General features: G+C 42.3%; 1 protein-coding gene across 1 annotated transcript in view; it reads right to left on the bottom strand.

Annotated features, from left to right (window-relative positions):
* Positions 1-18,407, bottom strand: part of rapgef6 (Rap guanine nucleotide exchange factor (GEF) 6) — a 144,109-nt gene extending 125,702 nt beyond the window's left edge. The window contains exon 1 of the mRNA XM_085289581.1: positions 17,921-18,407. Within this exon, the coding sequence (XP_085145707.1) occupies positions 17,921-17,995 (75 nt within the window). The 5' untranslated portion in view covers positions 17,996-18,407. The remainder of the gene's footprint in view (positions 1-17,920) is intronic.
* Positions 18,408-22,761: the final 4,354 nt, after the last annotated feature.

The following is a 22,761-nucleotide window of genomic DNA, read 5'->3' as shown; positions in this document are numbered from 1 at the left end:
GGGAATGAGTGCGTGCAATGTACAGATGCTGTAAATGAACAATTCATTCATAGTTTTTTTTCGCGGTTTATTGCAGTAACAATCTTTGTCATATGAACCCCAGAAGAAAGTAGCTCTGGCTCAAGAAACACACGACTTGGTAACAACCAATCTAACATATTTAAGATGTAGGAAAAGAGGGCACAACACAAACCCATTGCTGCTTACAACACATCAAGGACTCATTGATCTGTATTTGATTTCAGTGAAACGTGATGCTGAAGAATTAGCATCCCGATTTTGTTTAGAATGAAGGCAGAGGTTTGGGTCAGAGGGCTGAATGGGAAGCAGAGGGGAGAGGGCAGCCAGTCAGCAGCCTGGGGTTTGTGTTGTGATGTGGACAGTGACTCAATGTTTCCACAGTGGGATCTGCCAAAAAAAAAGAGGCCTCCCACAACACCGCTTCTGTCAGCACTCCAGACTTCATCCCACTCAATAGGGACGGCTGGCAGCCAGTCCATCTCAAATGTATGGGATGAGACAGTTCATGCCGACTATCAGAATCTGCTAATTACAGATGGGCAGGAAATTCTTGTGATCCTCAAGGCTGATGGATTTATAAACATTTTGTGTTACATGAATATGACTTTCTTTTTTTCTTTTTCTTCTTAAATGGGAAGAAAACTCCAGGGCACGGCAGAAACAACCACAAATTACCAAACTCTACTGCTCAGCTGCCCTTTTGGTGGAAACCTTTCTATTATTCTCAACTATACAATACAAAAAAACTCCCAATATTGTAACTGATCTAGAGGAGATTGAAACACAAATACAAAAAAGGTTTTCAAAGGTCTGTACAGAAAATCTTAACATTGCTGCCAATATAAAAATCTGCTGTTTGTTTGTAACTAGGTTGGTTGAAGGGGACTAAGTGATGCTTTTCCATGTTTTCTCTCATATAGAGTGCTTGACAAATTTATTAGACCACCGGTGATAAAAACAACAAAATGCAAATATTTTATTACCATTACAGAAAACAAAAAATGACTTTGGTAATTACCAATACTGTTAATTTAGGGCAGTAAATTAGCAGTGTTGGTAATACTTGATAAGCAGTGTCAAACCCCAAATCCCTTTGGGGAAAAGATAATGCATCTCTAGTATAAAAGATCTAAGTAGTCGCTGTGATAACAATCGTTGGTTTTGGACTCAAAGAGTAATTATTTACGAGGCATTTGCTCGCTCCACGACTGCTGTTTAAACCTTCTGTTTATGAGGGAAAGCCAATCAGAAGAAAGCAGGCTTTGAGGGCTTGATTCAAACAGTGGATAACCTGAAGGGCTACACAAAGACACCAAGTGTATGATAAACAAAGATTATTTTGACAACTTTAGTAAGGGTTCAAGTCCAGATTTTCTTTTTTAGCTTCCACCAAATGAGGATGTTAAACATCCAAAAAGCTGTTCACGTTCTTTGCTTCCTATATGCTGTGTTGCAAGGTGAGAAACAGGTCACGGTGTGCTAACAGTCTACAATGAGGCCGCTAAATAAGAACAACAGTAAATTCAAATTCAAATTTTATTTGTCACGTACACAGTCATACACAGTACGATATGTAGTGAAATGCTTGGACAACTGCTCGTGACCTAAAGAAAACAAAAAAGGAAAAGGCTATGAATAAGATAGGAAATAAATATGAAAAATTAAAAAGGGTAAATTTAACTAGGAAGGAATAAAATATAAATTAAGGTTAAAAATGAAATAACTGTACAACCCAAATTAGAATGAAGGGTAAATTTAACTGGGAAGAATAAGATAAAATATATAAATTAAAGTTGAAAATAAAATAACTGTACAACAAAATACACAATACACAATATAGAACTATATAAGAATGTATGAAGAAATCTAAATATAAATAAATATATACACAATAACAGCAGCTGTACAAGTATTAACCGGAAATGAAGAATATAGTGACCAGTGTTGTGCAAAAACAAAGTCCAGAAAGTCCAGTGTGTGTGTAAGAACTGTATGTGTGGGTCAGTACTGTGTGGTGGTGTGATTGAGAGACCGTATCGCCTGCGGGAAGAAGCTCCTCCTCAGTAATGGAGCTGGACTCTTAGCGAGACCACATATTACTATAGTCCCAGCCTAAAAAAGTTAAAAATGATATACAACATCTGGAAGGACGTGGAGCAGGTGTGCCTCCTTGTACAACATTCTGCCTGAACACTCCGCCAAGAACCATAAAGTGACTCTAAAAAAAATAAAAGAAAAAAAAACCCTGAGGGGGGGGGGAAAGGACTCAAACTAAGTGAAAGCATTTCTGTCCCACTGACTCGTTACTCACACATGATTCAGTTTCTAGGAATTTTAGCATTATACCACGACCACGCAAGAAAAAAAAGATGGCTACTTTTTATTTTTGCAGCATTTACTGGTTACTTTGCGTCACCTAAGTAACAGATATTTGGTTACACTACATTCTTCATGCCTCATGAAACGGTGAAGAGACTCAATGGCTGCACACAGTGTACTGACGCAAATCTGAAAATAGTTCGTCTGGGAGCTACTGGAGTTTTATTTAGTAGATCTGAATTGTTCGTGGCTGTAAATCACTTCGTGAGATTGCATTTCTAATCTTCAGTCTTCAAAAAGCCCTGACTCATCTCAGCAGACTGCATAGCTTACTGTCAACAGCTCAGACCTCTAGAGATAATGTGTGCACGAACCTTGGATTGGCTATTTTGTGTTCACGGGCAAAACAAAAGCCGCAGATACACTTTTAATTCCCTCGTGTAGCTGCACTGCCTGGCTACTGCAAGGAATGCTTCTGCTGTTGACTACAGCCAATCTCCGAGGAATTTACAGGGCAGGGTGCTTGAAACCAGGAAAATGGGTGTGCTTTATAGAGTCCACCACACAAGGGGAACATGCTTTATTGCTGTGGCAACAAACATTACACAAAAAAAAAAAAAAAAAGACAAAAAGAGGTCAAAAATGCAACAAGCTGTGACATTTACTACTTTGAGTTTTTGTCACCCATTGTTTACTGGGTGACAAACATGGGCACATGGGCTGGAAATAGCCATTTGTTTCCCTCAGAGTCCTTTATGAATTGTGTCCGATTGAAACTGATCTCTCAGTGTTGTCTGGGAGAGAGTGATGTAGATTCAGGCAATGCTGCAAAGTACAGACTAAAGTGGGCAGATCAATAATTAGATTTGTGTTGTGATGTGTTAATAACTGCAGGGAGCCTGTTTTAATAATGCTGGAGTGGTGCTTTACAATTTGTGGCTGTACGCGTCCAGAGACTGCTGTGATATGGGGGACAATGTCTGCATCTTCTAGCCATCTGCGGCTCCATATTCAAGCGGTCCAACACCGCAAGCATCAAAGCTGCATGTTCTGGTCCCGCAAAAAGGCTGATTAAAGTGCATACTCTAAGTCAGTCTGGGAACCCATCCACCAGTCTCATGACTTTGCCTCTGGGGGCAAGATCCACGTTTTCAAGGGCTTCCAGTGCAGCCAGTGGATACACTGGCCAAGATTCGCATTTCCATCTGGCAGGAACCATTTTTGTATTAAGATCAATTTTAAAAAGCTAACGGAAAGCTAGCGTATCAAGAAATGTCTGCTGACGATTACCCAAAGCATTTCAGCAAATGAAATTCCTCGCCTGCTCTCCATATCGGTCAGAATTACAGCAGCTTGTTTCCCTCGTGTTGTTGGTGATGGCTGGTGGACGGACTGATGCTCTAGTCCCTGCTCCAAACGAGCGGCATCATCCATCACACCACACGCTTAAATGGGCAGCAAAGAAGTCGGTCAGCTGATTTTGACTGAACAGTCTGCCGTCATGCCTCTCAGAACCATAAACCTTGTCAGTGTTGGCTTGAAACATTGAAATGTGACTGTTGTACTCTACTGGTACGTCAACATTTTGTGGCTTTAAGTACACACGCTGTTAGTTGTTTCATTTCTCTTCCACTTCCCACATGTGTGTAGGTCGCTTTATTTTTATTCAGAAATAGTACGTTTTAAGAGAGTTATGTGCTTTTTTCTTTAAATTACTAACCTGTAATCATGAACTGGTACTTATATTTGAACTCTAACAGCACTTTTTTACTACAAGCCTCATTCACTCATTTACAAACACACATTTTTGTTTTGTTTTTGTTTTTTAAAATCACACACACTCACACTCCAGTGGATCCATCAGGGGTAACTCAGTTCAGCATCTTTCCCAAGGATGCTTGGATGTGGGGATCTAACCACTGGCAATCCGCTCTACCTCGTGGGCCACAGCTATGATACTCCCACTGACATCAAAAGTTAGGACTCTTGTTTATTTCTTGGCTTCGCGTGGTGCTTAGTTCTGCAATTTTCGTTATGGTGAAAGCTGTCATTCATTAAAAGACCATGCTTTAGCCTTCACCTGTTTCCACTTGGTCATCAATTTTACTCCCCCTCCCCCTAGAGAGCTGGTGACGGGGAATCTTAAGATTTAGTTCACTAGATTTGGAAGACCAATAAAAACGCAAAACATTTGCCTAGCCGTTTATCAATAAGATATATTTTTGGAAATAAACCAAAGATATGCAAAAAATAAATAATTAAATCAACAGGAAAAAACAAAAGAAGCACTGCAACAAAAATTCTCCATCTCATTAGAGGCCTCGCCTTCTCTACTTAAAGCAAATGCATTCGATCTTTGTGCAGAGAAGCATAACGGATGTCAGGAAACTTTGAGCTGACAGGGGAGAGGGAGTTTTAAATGTCCAGTAAGTCAAAGTTGATTTGACATAAATGGGAAATCTCAGCCATATTCTGCCAGTTCTTTAAGCCTTAATGCCTCTTTGTACTGGGAGGAGAAAGGATCATTTTTGCAGAGTATAATGTCAGGCTTTACAAAAGATAGTCTACAGGGTTTCCTGCATGCCAGGCGCAGTCAGCCTACAGAAAGGAGGGCTGCTGACATCAGCCGGCTCTCTGTTGGCAGAACTGCCAGAAGGGTATTTGTGTACACTGGTGTTCTGTCCAGCCTCATTCCAGTTTTAAGCTCACATTTGGCATTTTCACTGCAAAAACCTGGCTGGGATTCCCCAAACTAGAAATAGAAGAAGAAGAACAAAGTAATTTGCTGCGACGAGAAACAGTTTCCATAAAAAGGAGTGACCCTCCATGAATCATTACATTATTGTGGTGTTGATGGGGAGGGGTTTATGTGCCCCCATCATCCCAGGAGTTATGTTGTTTGCCCCTGGTAGGGTGCCCCCAACTCAAATTGGTTCTGGGTGGATGGTCAGACCAAGAGAAATGTATAAAAACCCCTATGATGGAATAGATCGGTACATAAATAATAACCAAGGGACATGGCTACACTACTCAGGGTAGGGTGCAGCCCAAAAGAATTACACGGGCCCGACCACCTGTGGATCCACCTCTCACGGGATGGGTCATAGGGATTTGGCGTTTTGTGGATCAGGCAGCAGTTGGGGAAATAGGAAAATTAGCAATAGGAAGATGGAAGTATCTCAGGGTCTTGTCCACGATTGAGGGCAGAATGGAGTGGAAGATCGACAAAATGATTGGCGTGGCATCTTCAGTGATCCGGATGCTGTGACAGTCTAAAGACAAAGCTGTCGCTTCACCGAGTGATCTACATTCCTACCCTCACCTGTGGCCACAGGCTCTGGGTAGTGAAGTAAAGAACGAGATGCCAGACACACACAAGTGGCAGAAATGAGTTTCCTCCAAAGGGCATCTGGCTTCTCTCTTAGAGACAGGAGAGGAGCTTGATCATTTCGGATGGGTTAAGTGTAGAGATGCTACTCCTCCAGATTAAAAAAAGCTAGTTGAGGCCTTCTGGACATCTCCCAAGTGAGGTGTTTTGATCATGTCCCACTGGGAGGAGGTCCCAGGTCAGGTCCAGCACATGTAGGATGGTTGGATGGATGAAATTTAGTACAGTTTAAGTCATGGCCATATTCAAAGATGAAATACAGTTGATTGAAAAAACAATCTGAAGGTGAATTCCAAAAGAAAGTTATTGTTATTTGCAGTACTGGCACCTACAGCACTACAGGGATGCAGGGAGAATTGCTTTGCTATGATATTCTGATTGGTACGCCTGTAAACTGAATTTTATTGGATTGTTTTATTGTCAAGGAAAACAGCTACATGCTGCCAACAGACCTAAGATACAAAGTCTGTCAAGTAAAGAAAATACTTCAGGGTAGAACAATTTAACTTTGCCACAAATCATTACACTGCAAAGAAACACTCAAATCGTGACCCAGATCCTGACCGGGCATGATCAGTAAGGCAGACTCGTACGCAAACATACAGCTGTAAGTCTCTGCTGATTTCCTTTTCTAACACACATTCCAGACCAGTTTTGCAAGCTCATAAAACTGCTTTAATAAGAGTACTGCGGCAACAGGTTCCTACACAGGCTGCTTCTTGGCCTGCTTTTGCTCAGAGAGAAAGGGAACCAAAACAGTAAAGCGCCAAGTCTGACAGATTTCTGGTACCTCAGAGTACCACACCCTTCATGCTAAAATTAGTCGGTTAACTGGAAATAAACATGAGTCATTTAAAAGTCTAAATTATCCAGAAAGTAGCCTAATGTTTACAAAGGAGAAAAATCAATGCATCTCTATTACAGATCATTGACAGGCATAAGTAAACAAATGTTGATAGTGAAAATATTAAGCAGATGCACAAATTTTATGAATCTACTTTTCTTTTTGTCATTCCTTAAAGCATAGCTACTTCCTGCTTTAGTACGTGGTCACCCTATGGTCACAGGAGCATCTCCTTACTGCTCATTATCACAAATAAAGCTGTCACGCATTAGTGGCAGGTCACTCTCAATAACCGCACCAACAAGATGGCTAACATAGCATTAACAAGCAAAGTGCATTCCAGGACACTGACATCCCGGGGATATTTATATATTTAAGAATTTAAGCCCTTAACCCCATGCCCCACCGTTTTTTTTTTTTAAATATCTACCAAGTTTAGTAATAATCATTTTGCAATTAGGCATTGCACACCAGCTTTTGGCAGAGCAACACAGCAAATGATCAACTCATGCATGCTGAGCATGTCAAGGTAACCCTGTCAGATAACTATGCAATATGACTCCATATGTAGCCTTGATCTGCATTCCCTACAAACTAGGGCTGCTCGATTATGGCAAAAATGATAATCACGATTATTTGACGATATTTATTTAACCCTTTAAGACCTACTATAGAACCAAGTCCGCCAGAGCTTATATTATTTTTTTACATGCTGTAGTGCCATTTGTGGGAGCATTTCAAGTTGCTATACATCAATACAACTGTTATAGCCCATATTTTAATAATATGTATGCATTAAGTCCATAGTAATTACATAAATTGCAAAAAAGTGCAATAAACTACCAAAAAAATTGAAAATCGCTTTTGTTTTGTTTACATATATTTCTACATGGAGAAATTTAAGAGGTTTATCCCTCAAAACTTTAAATACAATAAAGTTGCAAAAAATAGTTTACAACAACAGGAAATTTATTTTGAGTGTCTTCATAGTTTTATTTTGGAGATACAGCAATTTTTATATACTGCAGGAAAAACAAAAAACAATCCTATGATGCAAATTTGCAAAGAAAACAGCATGTGCATCATTTCACTGTAGGAAGTGTTACGAACAGCTGATGGATCGGCAAAGCGTGTTTCTGGAATATTATGTTTTTGTTCCTGCAAGCGCTTTTTATGCAATTTTTGCAAAGCTATATGTGGAACGAAACCGTGACCGAGGACAAGCTGATGGCATCAGATGTAAGTACAACTCCTCCGGTTTCATATGCAAAACAAATTATTGCGCTAGCTTACACGGTTCAGGTTCTACAGGGATTTAAAAATAGTTACGCAAAACGGAGCGTGCTGCTCTGACCGGCTTTAAAGGGTTAACAATGACTTTAAAAAAATAATATAAAATAGTGTGCAACACCACTGAAGTTTGTTTTTTTTTAACTCTCTTTTCAACCAACGGCAGTCACTCTCCAAATAACTTCTGCTTAGCTTTCCGAGCTTCCCTCGGGTCCTCTTAATCAGCGGTCTCCAACCTTTTTTGCGCCACGGACGGTTTATGCCCGACAATATTTTCACGGACCGGCCTTTAAGGTGTCGCGGATAAATGAGGGAGGGGCTAATAATCGGCTCAGTCATTTTTAATGATCGTTGAAAGCCCAGATCGTAATCGTGATTAAAATTCGATTAATTGAGCAGCCCTACTACAAACCCAACAGCACAGAGCTGACGATATCTGCCTGTTCACGCCTGCTGTCCTGTGTGGAATGTAGTTACGCTTCCCACCGCTTACACACACACACACACACACACAGACACACACACACACGCACAGCAGCAGTGACGTGCTATACCGTTTGCGCTATGCATTGCATTCGCATATGCTGGGAACCTTGGGCTTGTGGGCGGTGTGGTTGGTATGGTTGGTGGCACCCACAGGAAAAGCTGACGTGTTTACATTCAAACAATACCCAGCGGGACAAAGCCCCGCTGTTGTTGTCGACTGCTGTGTGAATGAGGGACTTCAAAACAGGCTTTAAACAGCTAAGCTATTAGGGACTTAGTATTACAAGTGGTTCTGTTTCAACACAAGCTTATAATGAATGTGTAAAGTGAAACGTGGGATTACAGAGTGATTAAGGCAGTAAACACAGACTATGGCTAGATTCGTTTCTTAGAAGGATTAAGTGAGTAAACACAGCTGACCAGAAAAGAGTGAAAGCAGCATTTCAGATACATTTATGTAACAATTAGTATTTTTGTCACTGGGGGTGGATTGAAACTAATGTAGCCTTATGAAACTCAGTGAAAAACCTTTGAAAATTCTGTGTTGTTCTAGTATTTCATCATATCCCTATTTAGATGAAACAGTGTCATAAATTGCTTTCATTATTACACTACTCTGCATTTTTTTTTTCAAAGCGCTAACTTTACCCTGGTGCCATTTCTCAGGCTTTACCCGCCTGCAGTAGCATATATATAAGGCTAAACTGAAACCAACAACCACAAACTACATAGAGGAGAAAAACTCACTCACTAGAACTTGAGTCACTACCAGTTTTTCAGCATCTGCCTGCCTCCCTCCCAGTCCACAGGCCCTTAAGCTCAGTTAGGAGGGGCCTTTATTGGATCCACAAGGAGAGCTTTCAGTGTCCCGGGTCAGGGGAAGGCTGTGTTTATTCACCCAGTTAAACACACAGACACACACAGCTTCGCCACTCATACACAGACTGCTCTGTGCCCGTTTAATTTCAGATTTCCTGTTGTCTCGGCGGTTCTTCTGGCACAGTCGGGTTTGTTGATGTCATTGCAGGTATGTGGGAGTATCCCCTGCAGATGCGAGTTAAGTTGCGCTGTGTTTACATCAGGCTGGATGAAAAGACCCTCGTCGTCTGACGCTTTGGGGCAGAGACTGACGAAATGTGACGATGTTGCAAGTATAGTCGCTGATATGACATGAGACTGTATATTCAAGTCATTCATGACTGTCACCTTAAAGAACCTTAATAAAGAATCAAGAGCCACAAGTGGAACTTTAGAAACCTGGTTCGACAGGCTCGTGGTCGTTAGGGGATTGCTTAGGTGTAAGGAAATGAAACCCAATGATTACCCAAGTCAAACCACGGTTAAATTAAAGGAGCAGGGTGGCCTCTCGGGTCTGTGTGTCAAAACAGTTCAATTTTATTTTATTTCTGTAGCGCCAAATCACAACAACACTTGCCTCAAGGGGCTTGAATTCAGGTTACATAATGGGGCAGCCTCACAGCAAGAAGGTTCCTGGTTCAAAGCCTTTCTGTGTGGAGACTGCATGCTCTCCTCTTTGCCTGCAAGGGTTTCCTCCAGGTACTTCCTCAGCTTCCTCCCACAAAAGTGTTACACAAATGCCAGTCAGTTCCTTTCCACATTTAGTGTCCTGTTAAAATACATTGATTAAACACTGATGAAAGGTTTCTGCCAGAAAATTCAATAGGCCCAGCAGCTGCAACCAGCCACCATCCACCCACGAAGATGCCAGCTGTGCGGGACGGACGGATCGCTGCCCTGTGTAGGTGCAGCTTTGCTCACAGAGACAATCACAGACAAAAGACAACATCCAGCATGAAGACAAAGTCATTGTTAATCTTTAAAAAACTAGAAAGGGTAACAGTAGTGCAACAAAGATGCTTGCTATCTAAACAATTTTAACTATTGTCTGCTTTTTCTGTGACCAACACAACCACTGGTTGACTTGTGACAAATGCTGGTTGAAGAGTGAGATGCCATCCCACAATGTGTGACCAAGCTGGTGACCAGCACGAGGAAGAGGTGCCAGGCTGTTACAGTTGGTAAAACCAATAAATAAAAGTATTTTCCTTACAAATGTGGCACCAGTTAGGGAGAAATAAACAAGCTTTTCAGCGGTATAAGAGTTTTTGCCAAGAGGAATTGCTATAACAATGATATAAAGACCAAATACAAAATTTTGTACTTTTAGTGCTACGTTTACATACTCCAGTTAACCAGTGAATCAACAGGTTTTTCATGGACACCTTACACACCTCACTCTCATTCTCATTTAAATGCAAACACCGCATTGAACACATGGTGCTTCAGCAAAGGGTTCATCCTAGCTCATCTGTTGTTGCAGCAACAGATAAGCTAGGATGAACCTTTTATTGCCATCTGACAACAAACAGTTATTGGGCAATTCAAAGTGGACTTGCGTCATTTTGTCACCAGTACCTGAAGCAACACACCAACACGTAAGCAAGATCTAATTTAATTTGATGTGCACATTACTGTGGATAAAAAGGTTCATGTAAAATCTTCTAAGTAGGAACTTTTGTGTCATATCTTCTGCATTCAAATAGCACTATTTTATATCCATCTCGCATTTATCATTGTGAGATGTTTTCTCCCTGTTCTGGCGTGAAAGTTCACGTCAAAAAATTACACAAAAACTTCATCTGAGGTTTTCTTTATGCATCCACACATATCTGTCTAACATTGCCTACCTGACTTTCTCAATGTAAAAAACCCATATCTTCCCCCTCCCACCTCTGAAGGACCTTCTTGTATAACCTTCCAGTAACTTTGTCTCTTACTTTCCCCTTCCTGCCTTCTGTGTCACCTCTTCAATAATCTATACCTCATAAAAACATTCTTATCAACGAGTGCATCTCTCTGGCTCTCTCTCCCGCTTTCTGTATCATAAAAACTTCCTCAGTTTCCCTTCTGTTGTCGTGTATCTATTGTGTTGCAACTCTTTTTTTATGACTCATCTGACTGTTCCCCCACCTTCCATCTCTTTACCCTGTTCTAATCTTTTGATTTTTCCACTCTCCCACTTATTTTCACCCATTTTCTCCCTTTGCGTTACTGATCCAGTGTTTGCCTAGCACGCCAGTTTATAACTGGCATAATAGTCAGTCTGACACTGTGAAAGGAAGTCTCACAAATTCAGTTTCTCTTCAACAGATGTCTAAACCACAGGCCAACCTGTGGTTTAGAAACCAATAGTAAATGCTGAGAAATTTTCTGCCGTGTATTTATGTTTGAAAGCTTTGCAGAAAATTAAGAAAATATACCCATTTCTCATGCTAAGTGGGCCAGCAATGTACAATAGGCAGTTTTAATATGGAAACCACCTGCATTACACCATGTAGGTCGCCCCTCTTCCACCAAAGCAGTCCCGACAAAGCAAAGACCTCTAAAGACGGCCTGTGCTATCAGGCAGGAGGACACGAGTTATAGGTTCTTTAAGTCTCCTCCTCAGACTTTGTCACATTCATTAAAACTTTGCAGAATGATGCACCATCCTGTTGGAAAGGGGGTGAAGGGAGTCTGCACCAGTGTTTAGTACACGTCAAAGTGGCAGGGCCAACTTTTCTCAGCAGAACGAGAAGAGCTTTCTTTCCATAGTGCATGGACTCATCTTTTCTCCAGGTGAACAGTAGACGTGCGCCTGGTGAAGGAAGAGAAAAGCTGATTCATCAGAGCAGGCCACTTTCTTTCACTTCACCACAGTCCAACTCTGATGCACAGCCAGCTACGAGTCCATGTGAGTTACCATTAAGTCACACTACAGATCTTAGCCAGCATTAAGGTTTTCAGCAATTTATGCCACAATCAGTGAGTACTAGGCACCCATGACCCTGTTAAGAGTTCACTGGCTGTCTTTCCTTGGACTGCTTCTTATACTAATCACTGAATACTGGAAACACCCCACAAGACCTTCCTTTTAGGAGACACCTTGAAAAACTCTGTGCAGCCAACACAGCTTGGCTCATATCAAATTGATTCTTATGCTGCCCGTTTTTCCAGCACTTCCGCTTCAAAAAAGTGACAGTCCACATGCTGCCATATACATCCCGCAACTTGACAAACGCAACTGCAACAAGATAATCAGTGTCATTTACCTCACTTCAGCTGGCAGTTTGCGGCGTTCGCCTTCAAAAACGCTGCATCCAAAAATTTGGCTTTGAAAGGTTAATTCACTCGTCTAAAACATCACTTCCTATTCACTTCATTCACCTCGATGCTGCCCCTCGATGACAGAATAATGTCTCACTGACTATATTTTATAAACTGGCAAAAAAATCCAACAAATTGCTTGGCTCATCAAAAAATGTCAGTGTGTTCAAAAGCTGCTGATCTGAGATTTGATTCCATTTCTTGACTGAAAACTGGGAAAAAAAGGTTTTCACAGCCGCTGTTTAACAATGACTGTTATTATGTGATTTAGGAGGAAGAACAAGAAGGTGAAAGGAGAGACTGGTGGTCAATTTATTTCCCACTTTATGTGTAGAACAGCAGTAGAGCAAAGAATCATGGCTATTCTTCCACTCATACATTATAAATGACCAGGCCTGTTGTCATTAGTGCAGATAAGTGGAGTCAAGCTGTACAGGTCTATTAAGTCATGAGATTTGACTGGTTCTTTATAACATTTTTTATAGAATTTTTAGGGTGGATTGTTGAAACAGATTAACTGTTATGGAAAAAACAATCTCTACTAATAGGGTTTTGCAATGCACTGGCAGAAACCCTGAAGTTGTATTCTGCAAAGTGACCAAATCCATTCATTTTCTTTTGCTCATCCAATTCAGGAGGGTTAGTGGGGATGGTGGTGGTGTGGGGGGTATTGAGCCTATCCCAACTGCCATAGGGTGAGAGATGGGGACAGGACGCCAGTCTGTCACAGGGCTAACAAAAAAAGACTGACAACCAGTCATGCACACATCAGATCCACCAGCCAGTTGGTGGATTTGAACCCAGGACCCTCTTGCTGTTAGGCAACAGTATTAACCAACACGTGCCACCATGCTCCCTTAAATATGAAAAATGTCTGAATCAAACTTCAAAATGCAACCCACACAGTTCTCTGTAAAATGATGCATGTGTCAAACTGGTTTTTACTTTGGTTTGTTTTACTGGAGTACTTTCCTAATTTTGCAATAATTACGGTTAAAACAGCAACCCAAGAGAAAATTGCATAGTCTGAGGTACTTTATGGGTAATAAAATATCCTGTCGTAAAGTAGGCTGGGTTAATTACTGAAGCCTAAAGATATAGCTCAAACTGCAATATCAGTACAGCTAGAAGACGCCAGGCTTGTCTAGCAACATGTCTAGCCATGTTCAGTGGTAATTAGCTGTAAACTACATCGAACCAATTGGACGCCGCAAATATCTGAGAATATCAGTTTTATAGTTACTGGTGTCACGCATGTTTGGGTGTCTTCACCTCCTGCTGTCTATATCGCTGAAAGTCACCAGAAGCGTATTTTGAGCAGACTTTGTCAGCTGTGCAGCGATGCCCGAGCAACACCGAAGAGAAAAATAAAGTACCAATAAAAGCAAGCAGGAAGCAAGAAGACTATATATGCCCACATGCAGTTTCAGATACTAAATAATGTGTGTGTACTTTGCACAAAAGCACATGCGGAGGCTTTCTTTTAATGTCATTCCCCTTAAGTGTTCTGTCATTTACATCACAGCACTTAAAGGCTCAGCATCAGAGAGAGGGGCTTTACCATCTTAGTTCACTTTCTAGAAAGATGCAACTGAGGTGTCGTGCAGAGCAAAGTATATTCCATATAAAACTGGAATTAGGATGCAATTTCCTGTCAGCCTCACGCAGATTTAGCTCGTTCTATGACTTTAACTATACCATATATATGCGACTCTGCATTTCCACGGTAACGGCAGATGACTGCCCCTCCCTAAACCAGGTTCTCCTATTTAAAGGGAGTTTTTCCATCCCGCTGTCACCAAGTGCTTGCTGATTATTGGGGTGTCTGTCTATTATTGTAGGGTCTTTACAATATAAAGTAACTTGAGGCAATTGTTGTGATTTTGCACTAAATAAATTGAATTGAAATTACAGTTACATGAGCCTCTCTGATGCAGTGACATTTTGATCAAATAAAGAAAATCAGAATACTTGGTACCATTTCCACTGTTGGACATCATCTAGCCTAGGCTGCCCTCAGCTGTGGGGCCAGTTTTAAAGAATGAATGGGAGCCAAAGGCCTCTAAAGAGAGGAAAATGACAAATGCTGACATTTCTGTGCTGACTAGACAGTACCAGGGCCCGTGGATGGAGGCCTTTAACCTGGGCAACAATTTTTTAAATCAACATCCCAGTGTTATCCTTTACTTAACCCTAATTTGCTGAGCTGTGTCAGCGCTGAGCAAACCACTGTCTTCGGTAGCTCCTGCTGAAACACACGGCCTCTTTTGAAACATTTCTCTGCGAGCACTCCAAGAACAAGGCTTCGACCACACACCGATATGCTCCTCCGCTCTGTTCATGCTTGCTGAGAGAGCAAGCATCTCTCCTTTACTTGCACCTTTCCCTCGGGAGCCTGTGGCTTTGCGATGACTGGAATTCCCATAAATATCCGATGTGTACTGGGAGAAGCCCAAACCACTGTAAATCACCCAGGCATGATTTGTCGTCCGTTACCACCGGGGCATCTGGATGGCAACGAGAAAGGTAGGCAGGGAGGTAAAAAGACCCACAAAACTAGGGAGGGTTGGGGAGGAATTAAATGTGCGGTGGGAAAGATTTCACACTCAGCCAAACATCTGTACATGAGACAGGCGTACCTACAGCACATCCAGAAAATTCAGATAACAGGTTTCCAGTAAAGTACAATTGTGAAAATTCACCTGATTTAAGCACAAAGACTTCTTAGCTGTTTGTTTTCCAGTATGTCTCTTTCTCTTCTTTTGTATATAAATGTCCTGTTTGCTATTTATTCTTGCCGTTTACCATTTGTATTTTATTTCGGCACAGTTGATGTGGAGCACCTACAATTTAGTTGTACGTGTACAATGACAACAAAGGGCTAGTCTATTCTATTCTCTCACGCATACTCCATGCTGGCCGCTAAGCCACCGTGCTACATGCTCAATTGCTTGTGTTGTACCACCTTTTCCTTGCCCCAAACTCCTACAACCTTGAATGTGGCATGCTGACACAAGAAGGGACATGCTACTTTGCAAAGCAGAGGCCATAGAAACACTGCATTTTCAGTTTTCATCAAAATTTCGCAAAAAAGAAAAAAAATCCCCACAAGGCCTCGTAGCCCCTGTTTAATCTCAAGTTCATCTCTACTAAGCCTCAGGTACGCAGGGGGAAACTGATCTCTGGAAACCACGCTTTCATACCCAAGAACATGTCCCGACTCATGTAAAAAGAAAAACACAACGACTCAACATTATTATTAGTGATGTAGTACAACACAATGAGATGGGTAAAACATAAGCAGAAGAAGAGATCTGACGCTGATCTGCAACAGAGTGAAGTCAAGCCAGCAGCTAAGGTCAAGATTTGGTTGTTGTCACTGGAGCGAAACACGCGTTAAGGTCCTGAGATTGTGTGAGGATTCTGACACAGATTTGAGAAGATTTCGTGTACTTCTTGAATCTGGTTATTGCGTCTGTCGCACCTCAAATATAGCGAGTCTGTTTTTAGGCTGTTTGTTATTTGGAAGGTTTTTTTTCTGCCTCAAAGCAAGAAGATCTTGGGTTCGAATCAACCGACCAGCTGTGATCTTCCTGTGTGAACTTTGTATGTTCTCTCCGGGTACTTTGGCTTCCTCCAACAGTCCAAAAACATGCACTGGGTTAGATTAACGGAGGATTTGAAATTTGAAAAAGATTTGAAAAGCTCTGTGATAGACTGGCGTCCTGTCCAGGGTGTACCATGCCCTTTCACATTACAGCAGCTGCAAAAGGATCCAGACCCTAAACTGGATAAGCTGAAGAAAATGGATGATAGATAGTTGGATGGATGATACGACACTACCTACATCCTTTAGCGTCAGTCTGTACACTTAATCATGACCAACTGGCTCAGCTGTAGACTACTCCATGGCTACTTGTGAGAGTTTTAGACCAGGGGTGTCACACATAATGCCCTGAGGCCAAATCCAGCCCAGCAAAGATTTGAAATGCAAACAAGGGTCTACATTTTGGACCTAACTGTATTCTCTAAATTTACAGCTTCTTAATTATACCAAAAAGTAATTAAGTAAGAAATAAACACACAGCAACTCACCCATGTACAAATATGATCAGTAAAGTCAAAAAAAGAGTTACTTTGTAAGTATCACACACAAATAATCACAGACCCACTTCGTTGCCATCACTGTGTCATATTTATAGACTAAACAAGGTTGTTTTGGTTTGTTCAAGTCTGCACAAAAGCTCTCTATGACGGTGTGAAAGAGGCTTTCTACCTTCCATACACCCCACAAGCAAACAGGAAATTGGAGCCTTTAAAAAAGAGCAGGGGCACCTCCAGAATTTTTTCATTGGGGTGGCCGTATGGGGGCACACCAAAAACAGAATTTCCAGTTTTATTATGCTGTTGTCTAATATAGATTCTTTAAAAATGTGGAAAACGAGAGAAAGAAAAGAATTATATGCCTAGTTAATTTCCCGCAATTAAAGTTGATAACACTGAAAATGGCTACATATGAAAACCAAATTAGAGTTTGAAATTCATAATAGTCGGTTTTAAATAACAAGTTAATGTTTCATCTCAACATAGGGTGTCTTCCTCTCTCTTCCTCTCACCTTTATTAAAATTATTACCAACATAGGACTGCCTTGTCAGGGGTGGCAGCAAATTCTGGGCGTGACCAGTGCCCCCCTTTGCCCCCCTCTTGGTGGCGCCCCTGAAAGAGGAGCCTTTCCAAAAGAAGAAAACACAATATTCTGGAGTCTGATTTTATGTGCCTACAACTTCAAAACTATCACCAGAAACTGAAAACGGAGGGGCTGTACTCTGAGTTGTTTTGGGTGGGTGGGGGGCAGAGAGTGTAACTAAAGCAATGACAAGCCAGCTGTGTTTCCATAGCTTCACACAGGGAGGAGGCAGAGGAGGGATGAGAAAGGAGCAGCAGCTATTAAACTTAACTGGCCTCGATCGGGATGAGGTTTGCACAAACTCACTCCCAGGCTTATGGATTTAGCCATCTGATGGGAAGCTGCGAGGTTAGGGTTTGTTTTGTAAGACAGGATGTGGGGGAAAAAAATTTAAATAAAAAAAAAAAGAAAGGCAACCTTCTCAATGAACCACTCCAGAACCATCAGAAACTCTGACACTAAAGTCTGCTAATCTAAAAACTAGCTAAATATCTATTTCCCCCCCCTTTCTATATTACAGACTGTTATTTAAGTCATGTACACTTTCCACTAACGAGCATGTGACTTCACTGAAAAGTCTCAATTAGATCGTTATACCACAAGCAAGCCACTGTTGGCTCAATCAAGTCAAACTCCAAACACCAAGAGGCGCAAACGTTTGATTTTAGCAAACATTAGCGAGGCAATGCTAATTAAAGAAACGCTGGTTTTGTTTACCTCCGCCGTCCGCAGCGAGGGCGGCTTCTTCAAAGCCTGCTTAAAGGAAGTTTCCATAGCGCCGGTCATTTTCATAACTTCGGCTCAAATCCACAGTAGGACTTTTTACTCCGTCTGACTCTCACTTCACGTCTCCTAGCTGCTCTTAGTCGACCCGGGATGACCAAATCCCCGTGGATCTTGTCCTCGCCAAGCCGAGCATGGATGGAGTTTACTCCAAACGGACCGACCGAGAACTCCTTCTTCTCCAGGAGAAGAGAAAGGGGGGGGGGGGGAAACTTCACTCTCAAGTAGCTCCTCGTTACTGTGCGTCTGAGAGAGAGCAGGCACCGCCAAAGTGTGACAGAAAGTTACGTCTGTTGGACCTGCTGCCTTGATTTCTGTACATCTTTGGTAAAGGAAATATCCACTTCGGTAGTCAGCGTCATTTAGATCCAGGAGTTCAGATTTAGATCCCTCCTCCCGCGAATCCGACGGTGGAGAGTTGACGACATCTGTCTGCCCGAGCGGGGTGCTGCGTTTACGTTCTGTCGAAAATTACATTTCATCGTGATAGTAGCTACATGTGCTCATAGGTTTACACACATTCGTCGTGGACGTTTAATGATATCTGTTAACTGTTTTTGTTTTCCCCCAGGCTGAAGTGACTGTACAGCAGGTTTGACACAACACCAATACTCAGAACAAGGAGAAATTCAGAGAGATTAGCGATCATATAAGTAAGAGAATTGTAGATTTACATAAGTTGTCAAGGTCTCTTAGAGCTACAGTTGTTTGCCAGTTGTTTCTAAACAACTACAGATTTCAAGATCAACCATTTAAACAACTATTTAAATAAAACTATTCAGACACAAGCATGACCTGAATTAGAAATGGCTGGAACACCAGCATCACCAGCAGTGTCCACAGTGAAGCAAGTTTTACATCACCATGAACTGAGAGGGTGTTGATAAAGAAACAAGACAAGCCCCTGCTCCAAAATCAGTTTGTTCAAGCTCAACTGAAATGTGCTTCTGCTAGGGGTGCAACGATACACAAAATTCACGGTTCGGTTCGGTTCGATACTTTGGTGTCACGGTTCGATATTTTTTCGATACAAAAAAATGTTCATGCTTTTTTAATTTGTCATTTATTAAAATTATAAATATATATTTTAACTCAAAAGTACAGTTTTTAAATTTAATGTTGCTGAAACAAAAATAATTAAAAAAATAAATATATCTGATTGAGGAATCACTCATCTTTGGAAAAGAGAGTTTATTACAGAGAAATGGCTCTTTCCAAAATAAAAGCTATACTATACGCTTCTTCTGGGCTATATTCTCAGCAGCATATTGTAGCGGGTCAGGGCTGTTCGGGGTTCTGTTTGTACAGTTATGTTTTGTTTATGTTGCCATAGTGACGGGTGACGCCCTCTTGCTGCGACGGTTTGTCCTTCCGGGGTCAGAGGGCGCCCTGTGTGTTGTTGTTGTTGTTGTTGCTGTGCGGTTGCCGCGCTGAGCAGTTAGCTAGCGGCAGTGTTCTTCTGCAGATGTCAATAAACGGCTGTGCTCCCTGGCTAGCTCACGGTAAGCAAGACCAAACGACACCTCCCTCTCCTCCTTGTCTGAGCTCGCCACATTGGTGTCAGAAGTGGGATGATGGTGGCACCCCATGTTCTGACCCGAGTGACTTTTCCCCCGCCTGTCATGACCGACAGTGCGCCAAAAGAAGGCACCTGGATATTTGCAAAGTGAAAGCAAAAAACAAGCGCAAATTCAAACGCGATTTCAATATGTCACATATTGACAGTGGCTCACCGATGCCAATGACATAATTACCCAGCTACATTTCCGAAAGAATGCAAAAGCATTGACATATATTTTTCCTTCCTACAATAGCCCGACGGGCAGGGCAGAGATAGATTTTGGTAGCCCGACTGGAAAAATCGCTAGCCCGATTTTGCAAGCCCTGTGTTACAGGCATGGCCCTTTAAGGATGAAGCCTGATGGGAAATGTATTCGGGATGTGTGTAGCGGGACTGCCTGGTTTGTGTTTGTGTGTGTGTGTGTGAAGAGAGAGAGCGGAGAAGGGGAAAAAGTAACGGTTAGCTACAGAAGAGACAGAAAGAAAATAAATAAAAGGAATATAATAACTCCCTCGACAGCCAGAGTTGTGTCGGCGATGCTCGCTGTGAGTAAACTGTTTCAGCCCACTGTACGCTGTGTTCGTGCCTTAGAGAAGAAATAAAGTTCGGTGAAGCAGTTTCCTACGCCTCCTTCGATCTTTTTGCTAGCGGAGTTGACTTGTATAGTAAGCTGTTGCCGGCTACGAGTCAGTTACGGAACCTTCAAGTAACTGCCAGAGGTTTCCTTACTACGGTTCGGGGCCGCGGATCTGGCGCGGTAACACCTGTATCTGATTGAGGAGTCACTCATCTTTGGAAAAGAGAGTTTATTACAGAGAAATGGCTCTTTCCAAAATAAAAGCTATACTATACGCTTCTTCTGGGCTATATTCTCAGCAGCATATTGTAGCGGGTCAGGGCTGTTCGGGGTTCTGTTTGTACAGTTATGTTTTGTTTATGTTGCCATAGTGACGGGTGACGCCCTCTCGCTGCGACGGTGTGTCCTTCCGGGGTCAGAGGGCGCCCTGTGTGTTGTTGTGGCTGTGCGGTTGCCGCGCTGAGCAGTTAGCTAGCGGCAGTGTTCTTCTGCAGATGTCAATAAACGGCTGTGCTCCCTGGCTAGCTCACGGGAAGCAAGACCAAACGACACCTCCGTCTCCTCGTTGTCTGAGCTCGCCACATTAGTGTCAGAAGTGGGATGATGGTGGCACCCCATGTTCTGACCCGAGTGACTTTTCCCCCGCCGGTCGTGACCGGCCGGTGCGCCAAAAGAAGGCACCTGGACATTTGCAGGACTTTGTGTGGGGCAATGGGGTCGTCGGGGACGACTGACCCCTTAGGCGGGGGCTATGTAGCGGGTCAGGGCTGTTCAGGGTTCTGTTTGTACAGTTATGTTTTGTTTATGTTGCCATAGTGACGGGTGACGCCTTCTCGCTGCGACGTGTGTCCTTCCGGGGTCAGAGGGCGCTCTGTGTGTTGTTGTTGCTGTGCGGTTGCCGCGCTGAGGAGTTAGCTAGCGGCAGTGTTCTTCTGCAGATGTCAATAAACGGCTGTGCTCCCTGGCTAGCTCACGGTAAGCAAGACCAAACGACACCTCCCTCTCCTCCTTGTCTGAGCTCGCCACAATATTAAACATATCAGGTCCCCATAAGGAGAATCATGTGCTAACGGCTGTCTAAATGACTCGGGTAAAGTTTGTAACATGCATGCTTGTTGTTTTTGTCTGCTTCCACTTGTCTTTGCACTAGGATGATGTCAGCGTAAATGTGCAGTCATATTCGTTGTGTTCCCACTAGTGCTCCGTTATCGAGCTACCCCTGCGTGGGGCTAGACGGCTAACACGTTAACGAGCTAACTGCTCGCTAACACACTAGTTCCCACCCATGTAATTGAGCATTGCGTGGCACATCCAACATACTGTTTTACTTTAGTCCATGACACGCTTACCTTCAGGGTCATACGTCACATGAAAACCAAAATAATTCCAAACGCCACATCTGAATGAGGGTGGGGAAGGTTCAATTTGCCATGTTGCAAGGAGAGCTTAACTTCTGTCTCGCTAGCTTGCCCTGCGCTCGTCCTTCTGATGATGCTGTCTGTGTTGAGCGCTCAGTGGATCTGCGCTCGACAGTGCAGCCTAGGCTGAGTAGTCGAACGCAGATTTACTGAGCGCTCAACACAGACAGCATCGTCAGAAGGAAAGTTGATAAAATAAATTACAAATTTTGTATTGTTCGATACATATGCGTACCGAACCGAAAGCACTGTATCGAACGGTTCAATATCGATACGAGTATCGTTGCACCCCTAGCTGCTGCCCACGTTGACAAGCCAAATGTCTTCTGGAGAAGGGTTTTATAATCGGACAAGCAAAAATTGAGCTCTCTGACCACAGCGACAAGAGGCATGTTTGGAGACTTTCCAGCCTAAGCACACTACCAGCTATCAAGCGTGGTGGTGGTAGCATCATGATTTGCGGTTGATTTGCTGCTAGTCCTACTGGTCCTACATTGCACAAAGCTTGTGGAATAATGGAGGAGGTCAATCTCCAAATTCTTTATCTTCACCTCAAATCAGCAGTTACCTGAAACATGGAAAAAACTGACCCGAATGGCCTCCCCAAAGTCACAACCTCAACCCTATTAAAAATACAAGGCAACCACCCAATTTAAATTACCTCTTCCAGTTATCCTAAGAGCTATAACCAGACGTTTGCTGTAAGCTACTAAACATGTCTGATCAAGGTGCAAATTGCTAAGGGGTATTTAACCAAATATTAGCTGGGGTGTATGTGTACTTTAACCATGTGTGGATTTGAAAAAACCCTAAAATGTTTAAAACCTTTTTATTTTAAGTCAGTGTAAAATATTTCTATCATGAGAAAAGAACAGTTCAAAGAAATAATTAAAAAACCCAAAATATGGCATTTAGGCCCGTGAGTGTATGGAAACTTCGAATAACATCATCTATCCACTATCCATACATACCTGTATTGTCTGTCAATACATTACCATACGCTATTTACAAGAAAGACATGCAAATTGTTATACCACAGGGACTTTTCCAAACAACCACAGTCATAAATGAAAATGCAGATAAAAGCTGAAAGCAGTGCAGCAGAAGGGAAGGGTCAGGCTGTGTTTCAGTGTAGGAATTATGAAAGCAGTACTTAAACGCAGCATAGATCCTCCCTCTGCCTTTGGACACATGTGAAGGCAAAGTGCAACCAGAGTTT

Source organism: Mchenga conophoros, linkage group LG10 (assembly GCF_057382185.1).
Source record: "Mchenga conophoros isolate Kocher_MC1m ecotype Shallow Benthic linkage group LG10, M_conophoros_male_GT1.1, whole genome shotgun sequence".
Taxonomy (NCBI): Eukaryota; Metazoa; Chordata; class Actinopteri; order Cichliformes; family Cichlidae; genus Mchenga; species Mchenga conophoros.
Note: the sequence above shows the minus strand (reverse complement) of the source record. Positions and strands in the feature narration are given on the sequence as shown.